The sequence below is a fragment of the Mytilus californianus genome, unplaced genomic scaffold (assembly GCF_021869535.1).
Source record: "Mytilus californianus isolate M0D057914Y unplaced genomic scaffold, xbMytCali1.0.p SCAF_1, whole genome shotgun sequence".
Classification (NCBI taxonomy): Eukaryota; Metazoa; Mollusca; class Bivalvia; order Mytilida; family Mytilidae; genus Mytilus; species Mytilus californianus.
Window position 1 is genome coordinate 31,819,982 of NW_026262581.1, and position 18,136 is coordinate 31,838,117.

Sequence of the window (18,136 nt, forward strand, 5' to 3'; positions counted from 1 at the left end):
TAAGTAAATTCATAATCAAAGTACATTCATATAACAAAAAATGTATGATTCCTTCACCAAATCTATAATTTCATAATGTTTAGTTGCAAAAGTCACAGATTCAGTGTCACCAACAGAAGTTATAACTCTGTAAAAAAGTCCTTAATTCACAGTTTCTATGTCATTTGAAGCACGTCTTCATTTAAGAGTCATTTGAAAATTCCTCCATTAAATCTAGGACTTCTTCGAGTTTATTTGCAAATTGTAGGTCTTTACTTTCTTCCATGTCTTTTAAATCATCAAGTATCTAAAACAAAAAGTATATAAAGTTTTAGAAAAAGTCTTATTAATATCCTCAGAAAAATTTGATATCAAATTTGAAAGGAATTTCTAAGAATCTTTTGCAAAAAACGTGTGATATATACTGACGTCATAATACATATTAATAAAAAAACAGCACTACATGAATGCCTAACAAGTTTGCATCATCATAAATATAAAATGTTTTGACATTTTGCCAAATAGTGCATGGCATGGATTTGAGAGAAAATAAGAATATTAGAAAATATGCATATGATAGAAGATTAAATTTTACATGTTCAACAAGAAAGAATAAAATCACTGTCATTGACAATGATAGTAACAGATACATGTATATATAATAAATCATTCATTCCAGTGTTGGATCAAAGTTTGATATCATGTCAAAGATCTGACGTCTGAGCCTTAGTTCATATCTACATCTCTTATGACGTTGCCATGAAATCACCAAGAGATCCTGTACGTATGTATACCGTTTTATATACTTACTTTGGATTCATTATTTCTATTTATAAAGTTAAACTAAGATTGCTTACTTCACTGCTGTACTTTCCAATAAACAAATTATAAAGCTGATGAAAAGTTGATTGTCTGCTGAAATTCAGTGTTGCATTCTGTCTCTAGAATTAAATGTTTTCATTTAATTTAAGACAATGGTATGCTACATATCTTTTATGAGATTTTCACATACATATTTCATAAAAAGAGGAGTATGGTAACTCAGCTCTTATACAAAATAACCGATCCCAATATCACAAAACATTCAGTAGGTAATAGTATGATTCCTTTTCTTATCAATTTTTATAGAAATTGTACATGCATTCTTATAATTTTTGAATTTTATTTTCTTAAACTATTCTAAAGTTACGTACTCAAATATTGACACTTCCATGAACGAATTTATATATTTACAATGTTGGTACATCTCAAAATACAAAGCAATTTTATTCTTGCGTACTTCCTTTCGCAGATGAGGTTTAATTATAAATTTAAATCTACTGCATTTGAAATAAAAGGAATTAATACTATTTACATTTGATATTTCGTCTATTTCACTCCAAAAATCCTGATCATTGACTGGTTCTACACGTTTAAAGAATGTCCCGATGAGTTTTCTGTATCTTGGTATATCTTTATGGAATAACAGTTTCTGTGGTGGTGACTCCTGGTGATTTAAAGAAGAAAAACAAATCGATTCTGATTACTTCTATTATATGCATTTAAATAAGAAATTCAGAAACGAAATTCTACCTGAATAAATTTGCAAAAAAAAACTAACTTTTTCATCTTTTTATAGTATTGAAATATGAAGAAACATGGTGTTCAAATCTTCTCAGAATATACCATTTTTTTTCAGATTACAATGTAAATATAACTATTTACTGAAAACTAAAAAAAAAAAAAAAAAAATCGCTCAAACAATACAATACCTGACGATGAGTATACCATAATTCTGACCTTGTTCACTTTATGAGCTGTTTGCGTAAACATTTCAACAAACACTTGTCTCAAAATGTCCAAGCATGACCCTACATGACCAGGTACATTTACATCAAACAGTATATCTGGTTTACCAATCAAAGGAGCCCAAATTCGTGTCGCATAACTGAAATTTAGTATACACACGTGAGTATACAATACCAATCATTATTGATATAAATACGGTAACCTATAATTATTAACATCTACATGTATGTCAGTTGGTCTCTGGTGGAGAGTTTTCTCATTTGCAATTATACCAATTATCTTCTTATTTTTATAAACACTGTAAATCCGCCCCCTCCCATATTATAAGTTTCATGTAAAGGTTAAAACAAGTGTTAAAGTACCATTTCAATATCATGTAACTGTGAGGATACACACGAGTAAAGCAATACATATGGTTAACTGGAAAGAGACGAAACCGTAGAAATGATAATATAATACAATTAGTTAACAACTGAAGACAACATTAGGGGTTTTATGTACAGATGCAAGAACAAAATTGAAACAGATAACTCTAAGCATTTAGCATTTGAATGTAAAATCACAGGTTGAATAGTAATATTCCTGTTACATGTGTTAATGAATATAAGAAAAAACCTACCACTCATTTTTCCATGATTCCAGTACTTCTGGCTCAATATTATAGTCTTTTCCAAATTTATCTAACATGCAAAGGAAGTAACGAATTGAAATGGATAGTGAAGGCGGGTCTATTAATCCCTCAAAAGTAGAATCAATGTATTCGGCAAGGAGCAGCTGAAGATAGATATATTTATATATTCCATTATCTTTTTCGTAAAAGTACAATCGACAATGCAATTATAAATAATCACTTGAGCTGGCTACTATACTGACACAACACTAGGTTACGCAATATTTAGTTTTGTGTTTATTGTGTTTATTTGAAATTGTTTCTTTGTTTCACCTTTTTCCATTTGTTGTCTTTCTTTAATTGATATATTTGTGTGTATAGACCTCTTTGGTATCTTCATACTTTCTAGATGACCACATAGCAAACAGAAACGCACTTGTGAGCCGGATTTGTGATATGTGTACATTCCTTTACCGACAAAATTACACTCGAAATTAATATATTTAACAAGAAGATAACGAAAACTCTTGTTTTCGTTTCAATGAAGTCGACTGATAACAACTCCAATTGATATGCTTACTAGGTACTGTGAAATCGAAAGAATTTGCAAATGTCTTACCTTTGTATGAAATAATCTATTCAAAAAGATGTCACCATAGTCAACTTCTCTATTTGACTTTACGTCATCTGGTATGTTCGACTGAAACATATTATTATTAATTAACATAAAAAAACACAGATTTTGATTACAAACAGATATATCATTATCATATTTGTAACCCATTAATTAAACTTACAATGTAGGTTCTTCAAACAACAATTTGATAATGAGGCAATTGTCCAATTTAAACACAAACTGCTGTATAAATTTTAAAACATTTAAAAAAAAGTAAACTATAACAACGTCTGCAGTAAAATGGATAGTATTATAAAAGAACAGCAGCCTTTCAAACAAAATGCAACATTAATTTATCTGACAATATCATTGCGTGCACGTGTAAATGGTATGTGAATGCAAATACAAAAGGTTTGTTTAAGCATATTCACCATTTTAATTCGACAACATTTGACATATAACACAATTAATTTCAACTTTTTGCTACTTTATTACTGTCGTCGCTCTAAGAGTGTGTTGAAAGTAATGATAGCGACAATTTATTTCTAGACTGGTTCTCAGGGTTGACATCACAAGTAAACGACGTGAGTTAGTCAATGAAACATTTTATTAAAAGTATCATAACAAAGATCTAATTATGCATTTAAGTTCATTACATTGTCAAGTGTTATGAATAATTATTCATAGGTAGCTTTAACTGTCTTTTCATTGATTGCTTTGTAAATCAAATTATTTATAAAAATCAGGATTGCCAATGAGACCACTATCCTTAAAGTCCAAATAACTTGTTTGTGATTAAAGATCGTATACCTTCAACAATGAACAAAAACATACTGTATAGTTTAGGTTAATATGTTAATGAGAAGGCAAACAAACGACCCTTAAAATAGCAAAAAACAAAAAAACAAAAAAATAGACCTCAATAACTGAATGTATAAAATCAGAACTTAAATATAATTATGTTTTTGAAGTTAAATGCTCTTAGAAGTATCTAGAAATGGTAAATTGTTAAGTGCATGAATATAATATTGTACAAGCTATCTCTCGTAAGCATAAGTGATAGTATATATTCTAAAACTAAATATATAGCAGCATTTCAATGTACTTACCGAACATGTTTCCTTAGAAAAAATATATTGGATCTGATATATATTCATCATAAAAAAATACCGAAACAAAAACAAATGAGTTAAACTAAAAATGAATTGCATTTCATACCTTCCTGTCAATTGTCTTTACTATGACACTGTCAACGCAGTCACGTATATTCTTTAAGCATAGTAAAAAAGATGTGTATGCTTACGGTAATCAAGCAACAATCTAATTTATGTCAGGTTACTAGTATATGAAAATTATTCAATTAATGATTAATGAACCTTTAAATTCATTTCAAACAAGTGCCTCTCTTATCGTGCAATATCAACATCCTTAAAACAAATATATAATGCATGTATATGTTTATGATCACATAATAACTTTTTTACGGAATGTAAATTTGTTGCATGTACTTGAGGGAGGCATGAACATATAGAATTGAATAACGATTTGTGTTGAAAAAATTGGAGAAGTTAATATACCAAATGCCATTTTTGTATTTCTACCATCTCGCCTTCACCACTGTCAGCCACCAATAATGATATATCCTCTGACGAAACACTTTCTGTTCGGAGTCCTTGCGAATTTACTAGTAATACAAAAAATAGAACTCAACTGTGTTACAGTATTCTTATTGTTATTTTAGATTATTTGATAAAATTGCACATAATGTTTCGAATCATATATTTACTGCAGTTCAAGCTGGTATAATACATGCAGTTAGCCACATGTCTTTAGCTATTCAGTTATACAATAAAAATATTCGAAATTTACTGAGGAGCATGTATAAAATTATAGGTCACCATACGACCTTCAACAATGAGCAAAATCCATACTGTATAGAAAGATTAAAAAGAATTCTGCAAGACAAAGGTTGAGACATTCAAAAGGGAAAACCAATTGTTGGATTCATGCCAAATTCATGCCAAACAATCAACGAAAAACAAATTTGGCGAACATCAACCAATAGCAGCCAATCAATTTATGAATCATGATTTTGCACAGGCTTTTAAAGACTGGTAGCATATACATGAACCTTCACCTTAATCTGGGATAATGATGTAATAGCACAACATACGAATTAAATGTTAAATTCAGTTAGAAAGGGTGTAATATTTGATAACTCGATAGTTTTTACATCTTATATTCTACGGTTCTCTGCACTCTGAAGCAACATTTTCGCTATTTTATCTTAATTGCGAAATTATCGAAAATAAACCACAAAAGTTCCAAGTTTTCAGTATCGGTCTTATCGTCAAATAAATTTGTTTGAATGTACACAAAATTAATAAGTGTGTACAAAACGTACCTGTGACTTTGTAGATGTAGTTTCAGTCTCTTTTAATACAGTTCTAGAATACAACCTCAAAGATCTTCTTTTGATCAGTTATATGAATAACAGATTCTTCTATAAATGTATGACTAAAAGGAAATGTAGGGTATACATCACTGAAACAGCAACCAACCAATGCAAATAGACCAAAAACAAGACATCTAGAGGCTCACTAAAACATAGGCCTTCAACAATACCATATGTCTGATGGCTTATATCAACACGAAGCACAACAAAAAATTCAAATTACAAAAAGTTAAAGTAAACAAAGTACCGATACAAGAGTACTAGCTGGTAATGACAGATTGTTGAAGCCAATGTCAACTAATAATTAAAGACTGTTTTCCCAGATTAGAATAACAATTAGCACACATCATACGGATTTGGTGTAAAGATGTCATTAACAACCTGATTAAATATGATCTTGTGCAATGATAAAGTACAAGTATTAAACGGATAAAGGCTCATTAGTGTTTGTACTTTTATAGCAATACATATGTAGTTATTTCTAATTTATTGAACATAATAAATATTTATATTAATAAAGATCATATTCAGAGATGAAACTGAGAAGTTAAATTGATAACCTTTAAGTTTTGCTAAAATATATATAAACTAATCTTTCTTCGAAGAATATTTATTCAAAGGATAAGTAAAGTTTTACATGTTTTAAAGGGATCGTATCTAAATTTTCAGGCTCTTTAAAAAAATCATGTCTGAAGAGGTCTCAATAAGTTTGTACAAGTATTTCAAGACGCATTACTACATAGCTGTTTGAACATTAGAAAATAACAACTGTAACAATAAATAGAGTATTGGTAAAGGAATGGAACATGTGGAAAATTTAACAGAATTTTTTTTTAAAGCAAACGAAATAAAAATTGTTTGAAAGTGTATAAATTTATAAAACTATTTACCATAGACATCCTCTTCAACATGAGGCTTGTACATAAGGGCCATTTTACTGTTGTTGTTCACCATATAATGCTTCAAAGTATTTAGACAAACCAGTCCATTGTTTTTTTCACTGGTGTTGTCAATATCATTCAGTGTAAGTTTTCCTGCCCTTCCTTCTTGCCATTCTATTATTAGAAAAAAAAAACAATGAGTATTTCGGTGGGGCCTCAAATGTAACATACTTAATTTATGTAAAGTGATAGGATTTAAAAGGAAAAGGACCGTGACGAAATGCACATTTTCAACATATATGAGTGAACTAAATTTTAACCATTGATATGTATATGTTAAATCTACACTTGCTTGCGGAAATGATGTATTTCTCATTAAAGTATCAAAAGAGGCTGAGCAATATCCCTAAACACCAAAATAATATTTTTTCTTTGTCGTTCATTCAAAGTTTTGTTAGTATATTTAACTTTTTTTGCAATGCCTAGAACATTTGTAATCTTGATGCATAAATGTTTTGTAGTTGAGATAAGAATTGCGTACCTAAATATAGTTCATCATTGTGCGGTATTTCTGAAGCAGGTTTGTTTATATAAATCTGCGCACACCATTTCTTTTTGACCTGTGATATTGTATCACAGTCAAGAACTTTCACAGGATAATGCTGGTCACTATTTCCATTCAAATCTATTTGTAATGTCTAAAAAACAAATACATTATCACCTGATGATGATATGCTGAACCAAACCCGTTCTCCTTCATTAAAAGCATATATTATATTCTCGTTCATTGGACAGGAAATATTTGGCTTATTGATAATTATTTATTGGAAAATTAATGTAGTCTTACTTTTTTGGAAGTAAGACAATGCTTCAGAACATAAACAATCAAGTAAGTTATAAAGAAATGTTTTATTAAATAAAATTTTCAAGAAATTTTCAAAGAATTTTCTTTTAAATAGAATTTCAAAGATTTTTCAGATTCACTAAAAATGTAAAAGTCCATAAAGGTTTATCCAACTCAATAACTGTTCAATATTTTTAGATTAATTAAACAATATCTAAATAAGGAGATATGGTATGATTGCCAATGAGACAAATAGCCACCAAAGTGCAAAAGAGGTGGATGTAAGCAATTATACGGCATTCAACAATGAGAAAACCCTTACCATAGTATAATCGGCTATTAAAGGCTAGGTAATTGTGTACTAAATTAAATGAATGAACGAGAAATTCCTTTGCGTTTATTTATGTTATTCATGCTTAGTACGATTTTTGACGTTCCTCATTCGACTCTTATTTAAATTCATATTACAAAGTTCATGAAACGTTTTTATTCAGATGTTTGACAACAGAAAGTTTTGACCCTTCTGAAGCACTCAAACTCATAAGGTTTTTTTTACCCGGAAGCGAGGAATAGGGCCGTATAGCTCAATCATGTAATTTCCTGGGCAGTGTTTAATTGGCTGTAGTTTGATTGTTCATCTGTTTGCTCGTGCTGTTGTTTTTCTTTCTTCGAGTTGTTGTTTGCCCCTTGCTGTCTTTTTAAATGATTGTCGGTCTATAACTGAACTAATGATAATATTTCAAATGACTTCAGTATATAAAAATAAGAAGATGTGGTATGAATGCCAATGAGACAACTCTCTTCAAGAGACCAAATGACACAGACATTAACAACTATAGGTCACCGTACGGCCTTCAACAATGAGTAAAACCCATACCGCATAGTCAACTATCAAAGGCCCCGAAATGACAAATGTAAAACAATTCAAACGAGAAAACTAATGGCCTGATTTATGTACAAAATAATGAACGAAAAACAAATATGATATACAGCAACAAACGACAACCACTGAATTACAGGCTCCTGACTTGGGACAAAAGTAGTTTGTATAGCTTTAAATCCGTTTAATGGTGCATAAAACTATGAATACCATGCTCTATTATCAAATTTTTTCTGAAACCGGTTATTTAATTCCATCTAAAATGTCCGAAACGTATAAAACATGTCTGAAACACATAACATTGATAAAAATAATCTGTGTTCAGTCTTTTATGATCGATCCGAATAACATTGGCGGATTAAATAAAAAAAAAAGGGATTACTATCGGGTTGATTGATATTTTTCTTACAAGATTTTGATGTTCGATCCGCATTTTCAATAGCTTCTCTTCTGCAATGGTATTCTTTGAATTACCAGTTAGTGCATCAATTGGCCCCATTTCTGTAATTGTCTGTACTGCTTTGTATAACATAAACAGTTGCATACTGCTGTGTGACTGTAATTATGTAATTCAAATCGATTATTCATATGTAAATGACAAAAGGAATTGAGGTTAAATATTTTGGATTTCGTTTTAAGATTTCAATTTTGAAAATTTAACTTAATGAAATATACGTAGAAATGATTATAATTATCATGTTTGGATCTTCTGATTGAAATCATAAATAATATAATCACGAGTTAAATATATTTAAAATATAAATATTCTTAAAACAATACATTCCTGCAATAATATATTAATATGTTACATATTTGATAGTGGATAATTGAATATTCAATACATTTTTTGTCAATGTTTAGTAGGTAATGCTTTGGTACTGACAGTATTTGTAAATTATTATTCTAAAATTCACCGTTGATAAATTCAGAAATTAAATTACGTAGGTTCCAATTTCCTTAGGCAAAGTTGACTTTAGATGAAATTGCCTATTTTCTATGTCCTTTTTTGTAGACCAGGGGTTCAAATTAGCGGTGGTCCGAGGTTCGTGACCTTCCACTATTGCAATTGGACTTTCGTTTTGGTTACTAGCTACGCCCGACGGACCTTCGATTTGAAAGAAAATAAAAATTAACTTTGCTGACCTTTTTTAGCTGTCAGTATCGTCATTTCAAAGCCATATTATTATTGTATATCCCTCGAGAGCTTACTTCAAATCATTCCAACTGTCGGCAAATAGAGTTTGTTAATTCATTAGAACGTAATGAAAGATGCCTTAAGTAAATTTGTAATCCATGTATTGCATTAAAAACGTCATATTCCCTTCCAAATAGCGTCTCAAACATCGTTTATTTTTGTAATTTTTCTCGTCGGCCATTGAAATATTTGTACAGTATTCATCGGAAATGGGCCAAATATGAACGAAATCCTGATTCTTACGACAATGACTACGAACGCATGAATGGCGCAGCTGGCAGAAGAGAAGGGTGGACAGCTTTTGAGGGAGGTGAGAGACAACAAATAGGTGGGGGAGAAAAAAAGATTCTAAAAGTGGGAGGTGGGAGATAGGGGGCGGGAAGTGGGAGAAGGGTACCCCCTGTCCACCTATTCAGAAGAATATTGATCCCAAAAGCAAAAATTAACGCTTTCCACGCGCATTTAATACTTGATCTACTTGAATAATGTATATGTTTTCATGTACATGCATTGTTTCAATTTATTAATTAAAGTTGCTCAACTCTGGGACTATTACTAATATCATTATATTATGTCCTAGCTTAATTTTGTTAAATTTATATATTTTTTTAATGAGAAACACTGAATTTCATAAACATGATAACAGAGTAGTTTTTCAATTGAATTTTAATTGATATAACAACTTTTTTTCCGTTTTTGGTATAAAAACCGTTCTTTTTTATCAGTGCTAGATATTTAGTTGGTAGTTTCTAACAAGACAACTAATATAATCATTGTGCATCTAGATATGATAAACTTAAACAGTATTAAATTGGAACTGTTACTTCAATTGTAAACTCGGGTTACGGTATAAATTTAACAACAATATAACGAAAGATACATATATAACCCTTTATGTTATAGTTTAAACCAAACATTGTAGCGCCGCGAGCAATTTTGAACACTCCTCTTTCTATGTAGCAACATTCCCGCAGCGCCTGCATACGGAGTATATATCTCCCAATTGATACGATATTCCCGGGCTTGTATTTCCTATCATGATTTCCTTGATAGAGGATTGTTGCTAACAAAAAAAGCTATTAAACCAAGAGTTCCAAATGGTGAAGTTGAAATTTTCCCTTCGTAAATTTTACGGACGGCATCACGAGTTGGTTGACCGTTATGGAATAACCGTTTCAAAGATGATATCGGATATGTTCCTTATGTCGTAACTACAGTACCATTCCCTTTTCACGAATGTGACCTACCGAATTAGACTATTTACCGGATTTGTAATAACATAAGCAACACGATGGGTGCCACATGTGGAGCAGGATCTCCTTACCCTTCCGGAACACCTGAGATCACCCCCAGTTTTTGGAGGGGTTCGTGTTGCTAAGTCTTTAGTTTTCTATGTTGTGTCATCTGTACTATCATTTGTCTGTTTGTCTTTTTTTATTTTTGGCCATGGCGTTGTCAGTTTGTTTTCGATCTATCAGTTTGACTGTCCCTCTGGTATCTTTCGTTCCTCTTTTCAAATCTCACCACTTCTCCCTATGATTTTCAAAAAGAGAACTTACTTCTCACTATGATTCTGAAGAGTGTGAGCCCTGAGATTATGGTATAACTGTGAATGATTGAGACAAAACAACCACCCACAGTGACACCCTCCCCAATACAAAAAAAAAAGATTATTGAAATTCATAATATACAAGACAAATACATTTATTATCATGGACATGCTATACCACAGTGACACTGACAGTGTAGTGCTTTATGCATATGGTTGCCTGGCAATATATTTGTAAACTTAACAAAACATTACATGCAGTTTTTTAAATATGATAAAACAAGATCAGTATAACCTAACACCAAAAGCACATTAATTTTGTATCTTAGTTACTGAGTTATAAAATATTTCATGTAAAGGTAGGACCTAGGATTTAGGTTGTGGACCTTTCAGTTTGGAGTGTTAAAGGTCCTGGACCTTCCAGTACCAAATGTTGTATTGAACCCCTGAGCATATCCTTGCGTTTCTACGTATTTTTACATCTCTACCTTTTAAATGATGAAGATAAATCTGGACAAAAAGCTTTAAACGCACAAATCTATAAACGGTATTTTTCATTTGGAACACTACATACAGTTAAGTGTCTAAACAGTCCAATCTGTAACCAATTTACCATCAACCTCAGGACAATAGAGTCAAACCTACAAATGAAGCATTCAATGTGATAAATAATATTTGAAATATTTCATTTAAACCATATTTTTAATTTCACTTAAACCATATATTTAATTTCATTTAAACCATATATTTATCTATATGATAGGAAAGTATTATTCATCAATTATAATACTAAGTAGTCAATATTTAATTTTTGTAGATAATTTAACAGATTTTAAATTACGCAGATATATTATAAAACTAAACTTAAAGTTACCTTCTGAATAATACTTTTTGTTGTTTTTTAGTTGATGACCGAATCATATCTTCCAACAAACAATGAACCAAACCACAAAATTCAAAAGAAAATAACTAAAACCAGTATGACTAAACGAGGTCAGTATAGAAACTAAACAGATGATGACAAGGGGAGATAAAAGCATAGACAGACAGCACCATAGATAAAATACAAATGTAAAAAAAACCCAAATAGTCGAAATAATACCACACAAACAATATAACTTGAGTATCACGAGTCCCGCAAAACGGGTTGTAATCTGGCATGCTCTGAACGGTTATCATTTTCTACAAAAGTGACACTCGTCGTGTTACTCTATGATTGTTGAAACCCATTGCTCACATCATCACAACTCATATTAAACTATATCAACGAAAATAGACAACCTTCAAAACAAGAAACATGATCATAAAACTGCCTAAGAGAATTAAAAGGACAGTAAAGTGTGCTGACGATTTACTATTACATTTTAAACTTATATCATGAAACTGGAAAACGGCATGAATGAATTACATGTTTAATGGGTAAGATCGGGATTGTAATTGAGAAATATGATAGCTATATATCGATGAAATTCTAAACGGCAAAAAGTATAAAAACACACACACATACATCTGAATCAAACCATCTATATCAATTTGTATCACTCAACAAAATATAATATCTTTAAGTTGCACAGTCTTTTTAAAGCCTGTCTTCTTTCTTACATGACCACTTTCATTATAATATAAGAGCAGTAAAGAACTTAAAATAAACTTACTCGAATAAGAGTCTCATATTTCCGAGCATTGAAATCGACAAAACTGAGGAAAAATGAGCCCTGAAATATATACAATTACGACTTATTGAATATCCATTTTCAAAAAAAAAAATTATGTGCGACATAATTATATAAAAAATCTTTAAACTTTAAAGCAAAACTGACATCATTTTATTATAAATGAGGTTGTCGTGTTGGTATGCTGAATAGGTAATTCAAAAAGGAAACACAAATCATGATGTGTTGGCGTTTAGCACAAAAATGTACTAAATTCTGACCGTCTACCATTTCCGTTTTTTTGTAATACATTTGGCTCTCTAGAGCAAGGTGAATTATCATGATATGAAATTATCATTGATAAAACTTACCATGGTGTGTAGTAGTATGCATTAGATAAAATATAGATGGCTAATCATCAATTATTATATTTTGTATAAAGGTCAATAACGAACAAATATAATATATCATTATTACTTTTCTTGTATTGTAAGCATATTTGGTCTATCTAACGTTTGGATGAGTGACTTTAGGAAAAGCTTATTCGACAACAATATTTCGAATTTTTCCATTGCACTTCTTATTATGTGATTTCTTTCATCTGATATCTGAAATAACAAGAACATTTTCTACAGTTTAACAATTTCATTCAAAAACTATTAGTGTGACTGCTCAAAGACTGAAAGTATGAATATAGGTTGGATAGCCCATTATAAAATTAGTATGTGACGGTGTGTACAACATCATATGATGTGGAAAATCAAACTGAAAACTTTAGCATACATTGGCGAGGTCCGTTTTGCTCAGTGATTTTGTTTTCTGTGTGATGTTTTGATATTGTTGTTTGTCTTTTCGTCCTTTTTTGGCCATGAATTGATGTTATCTCACGAACTGTCCACTATTGATTTGTAAACACAAGGATACAATATATTTGAAACATATAGTCAAATATACCAGTAGTTTGCAACTGTTAATTCGTTTAAAGTTTCAGAAAGAAAAATAATGTTGCGTTTGTTTGCATGCTAGTTGACAGCTTTATATCCTTAGTACACTCTCATATAACTGAGCAATTATATACATATATCAGAACTAATATATTTGAAATGTTCATTTTTAAAACAGGCAATGTAGTATGAATTTTACCTCTAAATCGTGAAGCAATGGATTAGACATATTATCTTGGTTTGGAAAGAGTAGATGAAGAATAAAGGTTTGATAATCTAAAAATGGTACTCTTGCAGTAACGAGGTCAGATTTTATGTCTCTTATATTCATCTGAGCATCAGCAAATTCTATAAAAAAGTATCATAAGAAGAATAAAGGATTTTGTTATTGTGAAGTAATACTATTAGGTCAATACAAGGAAACACCAGCAGAGCAAGATTCATAATGAAGACTGGATGCAAATTTGACCTTTAATGGATTTAGCTATTATTTTATGTTCTTTTTTATCATATAGCTCTCCAACGGTTTTGGTTCTTATACATGATTGTGTTTCAAATATTCGGCATTGGGCATTTCTGAAGAAGGTAAATCAAGAAAAGCGCTTCGGACGCATACAATTTTTCAATTGTTGTTTTCATTTCTGGACTTCACCCAACTGATCAGACCTGCACACAAAAGTAATTGACACGAGTAACTACTAACATAGCTTACGGTAATCATAAACAGAACCTCTACCCCAAAATAGGACTGCCACTGGCCTTTTCGCCATAATTTAATCTGAATAAGTACAAACATTCCCATAGAAAAGTGCAGTTGTAGATCCGTATAAGAAGTATTTGAGAAGTCAATAGAATAAGGTACCCTGGACTCCGTTCAGGGATGTTTGGACAAATATCTTTTTTTATATTTATTTAGATCATTGTGTTGTTGAAAATCCTGATTTTATACCGGTTGACTATTACTTGAAGTTCATTGTTACCATGGTTACTGAAAAACATCTATAAAACGTTTAAATGTTAAAAGCACCATTTAAAAAGTACGAACAACACATACAATTGGATTCAAATGAAAGTCAAACATTATTAAATCCTTGAAAGGACCTATAGGACTATAGTGCTATTTCTCTCGAAACAAGAATGCATGGTTTGTATAAAAAAGGTACCTTAATTAATGCAGACCAGACGGTTTGTTTAATACATTTCAGTTTGCACAAGTTTGTACTAAGACATTTGTCATTTCATTTGATTTAGCTATGTTGATGAACACATGTATGACATACTTTTAGGATGCCAAATTGATTAAAAAAGAATTTATTTTTGTATTAATAAAATAATGACCAACTCACCTTCTCTACTAGCTTTTCGTATAATTTCTTCCCTTGTCATAAGCTCCATTTTGAATTCTTTGATAGCCTTCTTTTTCTTCTTCTTTAAAACAATTACAGCCAGCATGCCTATGACAACAGCTGTAACTAAAGCTGCAGCCAAAATACCAACTGTGATGCCTAATATATTGACGTCCACTTTGTATTGTAAGTCACCAATGTAAATTTCAATATTTCCAACGTACACCTGTTTGTTTAAATAAGTAAAACATTAGTATATAGGATAACAATACAGATTTAAATATACTGCTGTTAATTTTGGATACCATAAATGTATTTATTTCATGAAGCAGCTGTTTAAAGTTATTGATTCTACAGATCCTTCACCAGGTTTCTTAAATCTATTTGTCTGTTTTTGTTGTAAAATTCAAATAAGACAAGACGAAATGAAATACCAAAATAAAATTAATAAAAAAAATCGAAAGAAATCGAAGAAAAAAGAACATTGTAAAAAATAAGAACCGAATTGAAACCGACAAAAAAAAAAAAAAAGAGACTTATGATTGAATAAACCGAACCACTAAACAAAAGTATGAGTTAACTCATCGGATCCCAAAGGCTAAACAGTTCCTGTTGTGTTGTACATGACACATACAAATTTGTTGATAGGTATATTTCAGTGATAAGTCAAACCATTTTGTGACTACCACAAGTTGCACATATTCGTGGGCATCTGTCCAACAGATCATACAATATTCCATAACTATCCAACACAATATGGTGGCATTCGTTAAACCATTGACCAAACGACTTTTAACAGTATTTAGCTTCATTATATATGCAGAAACCTTCTATCAGGGTTTTTTTTTTTTTTATAGATATGCAAGTTCTCAAATCGGAGATATATAAGGATTGTATTTCATTTGAACATTTGAATGTTCAACTGATAATATTCAAAAACAAAGTTAGGAGAATTTTCGATGCAAGAAGTCTTCTTTATTTATAATGACAAATGTATTGCTAGTTCTAATAGACACGCAACAACCACATTTGCTGTCCACAAAGAAAAAATTAATTCATCAAGTAATGAACAAATCGGTCAAACATTTTGTTTACTTGCCAGGACAATCACACAAAATCAATATTCTTAGCACCTTTTGAATGTATTCTGATTGTTTAAAATTTGATGATTCAATCCAAAAACTACTTATTTCCTCTGTTGCTAAGCACACATATACATACACAGTTTCTTTCTGGTCGCAAACACAATAAGCAGTACAATCAATTTGCGAAAGCTATTCGACATAGGACAAATGTAACAGAAAAAGCTTTAGAAAATGATAAAAATTGAGATTATTTAAAAGGTATAGACACCATAACAAAGCATAAAACTATTTGATAAGATATCGTTATGAAGGTAGATAATTAGTATTCACATATTCATTTTTGGCATTTTAGTTTTGGAGGAAATAACCTTCATGATCTGGCAAATATTCAACACAGTGAATGACACATGCATTTTATGAATTTTACTCTAGCACTCATCAATTATATATTTCACTTACTAAAACATAAACCATGTCCACATCACTGTTATTAGTCCGAGGTACTGATTTAGGTGGAAAACATGTGATACATTGCATATTTAGATCAGTAATGAGACAACTTCCATCCAAACCAATATGTATACTGTAGTCCTCACGTCGAGCTCCATTTAAAATGTTTTTACCCTATGAAAAGAGATCAGAAAAAAACATTGTTATGCGGTACACGTTTAACGAAATGAGAGAAAGCTCTTTATGTTAAAATTATAGGAAGAAACCTTACTTAAGTAATTGATATGTATAAAAAAAATTTATGAGTCATTGAGACCGTATCCGAAGGACACAACCCCCAAAACAGCTACATCTAACATCCCCCTACCAAAACAACATAAAAAACATAAAAAAAATATGCACATATACTTTAACATTGTTTTTTTGTCGAAAGTAACGAGTTTGCGAACCAATATAAGATATTAGTGTAACAATGACACTGATCGATTGGGTTTTTTATCCTTATATACAGCTAGTTCATGTTCATTGACGGAGCAAGAACATTTAATCCTTTTGGTAAGTCAACGTAAACCGTTTGACGGTAGATTGAGTGTCTTTTTCTTAGAATCACTTCTGGGGATGTTACAAAAATACTTTTTTGATTTAAAGATGTTTTATCAAGTATCATTCATTGTAATATGACTTCTTTCGCTTTGTAAACAACACCATGATAAAATTCTTGATATATCTATACTTAGCGCAGACTCTGAGATGTACATAATAATGGTTGTTACAATATACCTCCCACGTAAATCCACATGTATCGTAACCTATGCGCAAACGCTATGCCGATTTCGCTGTGTTAAAAATTGCAATTGAAAAAAAAATATCTACAGAACCTTTATTCTTATTCTGATGCATAGCAAAAGGAATTAATGCATTAGAGCTCGGAAAAATGTACAAAATTAAAATAAAATAAAATTCCACGAAATTCCATTAATGCTTTTGGCGCATTGAAATCATATTTCTAAACATGACGTCATACGAATGAAAACGCCAAAGCTGAAGGTTTTTCCGTTGCGTGAACCCTCAAAATTCGGATAATATTGCATTAAAATGAAGTTTTGAGGTAGGTGTTGTTTTATTTTCTATTCTATTGCATTCTTCGCACATTTACTGATTTCAGCAAGTCAACGTGGCGGCTCCTTAGTTACAAAATGTCAACTGTGGATTTGACGGTAGCTTACGAGAAAAAAAATGTAAATTAGAAATGGCAGATGTTGGGGTTGAGAATTCATAGAATTAAACACATTTTTTTAAGCGGAAATTTAAGAAATAATTCATGCAAACTATAGATTTATTGGATACTTTTAGCTTTATATAACAGGGGGTAAAATAGATCAGCCACACACACGACATACCCACCTTCACTTCAGTTTTTTAAATCACCGTCTTTGTCCTATTAGAATCGAAATAATTCATGGAAGCCATATATTTGTTTTAAATTTGCACATGGCACAGTGTAATTAAGTGTATTAAATTTTCAGAAAAAAATCTTTTAAAATCAAGGGCAGATAATTATATTGAATTTATAAGAACATTTTTTTCAAGAAAATAATGCCCGTGACCCCCTATTTTTATTTGACTTTTCTGAAAAGCAATTCTCTCATTGAATTAAAAAAAAAAAATCTATCGGTTATTGTTTCCCCAATATGGATAAATTAAGTTTCCTCTATATAACACATATAAAATAACTGTGATTTTGTTTATTTCAATGTGTTTTAACGAAGAAACAAGATCCGCGACCCCCAGTTTTTATATTGAAATTTGAAAGAACTTTCACCCAGATGTCTTATACAGGTTTTAGAAAAATCTATAGTCGA

The 18,136-nt window shown here is 30.8% G+C and overlaps 1 protein-coding gene and 1 long non-coding RNA gene across 2 annotated transcripts; both read right to left on the minus strand.

The window, feature by feature from the left end:
• Positions 1 to 170: 170 nt before the first annotated feature.
• On the minus strand, positions 171 to 2,847 carry LOC127718811 (plexin-B-like). Its single transcript, XM_052224887.1, has 5 exons — positions 2,387 to 2,847; positions 1,759 to 1,906; positions 1,334 to 1,465; positions 837 to 920; positions 171 to 286 (listed from the first exon to the last, which is right to left on the minus strand). The coding sequence occupies exons 1-5, from the start codon at positions 2,452 to 2,454 to the stop codon at positions 182 to 184; spliced, it is 537 nt and encodes a 178-aa protein (XP_052080847.1). The 5' UTR covers positions 2,455 to 2,847; the 3' UTR covers positions 171 to 181.
• Positions 2,848 to 6,344: 3,497 nt separating this feature from the next.
• Positions 6,345 to 8,603, minus strand: LOC127718877 (uncharacterized). The gene is made up of 3 exons (XR_007989993.1): positions 8,463 to 8,603; positions 6,871 to 7,027; positions 6,345 to 6,503 (listed from the first exon to the last, which is right to left on the minus strand). It is a non-coding gene; the product is annotated as an uncharacterized LOC127718877 (long non-coding RNA).
• Between the last annotated feature and the right edge of the window lie 9,533 nt (positions 8,604 to 18,136).

Bases quoted from the DNA above. Each gene is read 5' to 3' on its own strand.
- LOC127718811 (XM_052224887.1), bottom strand. From the start codon at position 2,454: ATGTTAGATAAATTTGGAAAAGACTATAATATTGAGCCAGAAGTACTG. The intron at 1,907-2,386 runs GTAGGTTTTTTC...ACTAAATTTCAG, and splicing joins GAATCATGGAAAAATGAGTG to TTATGCGACACGAATTTGGG. The intron at 921-1,333 runs GTAAATAGTATT...ATTTAATTCTAG, and splicing joins AAATAGACGAAATATCAAAT to AGACAGAATGCAACACTGAA.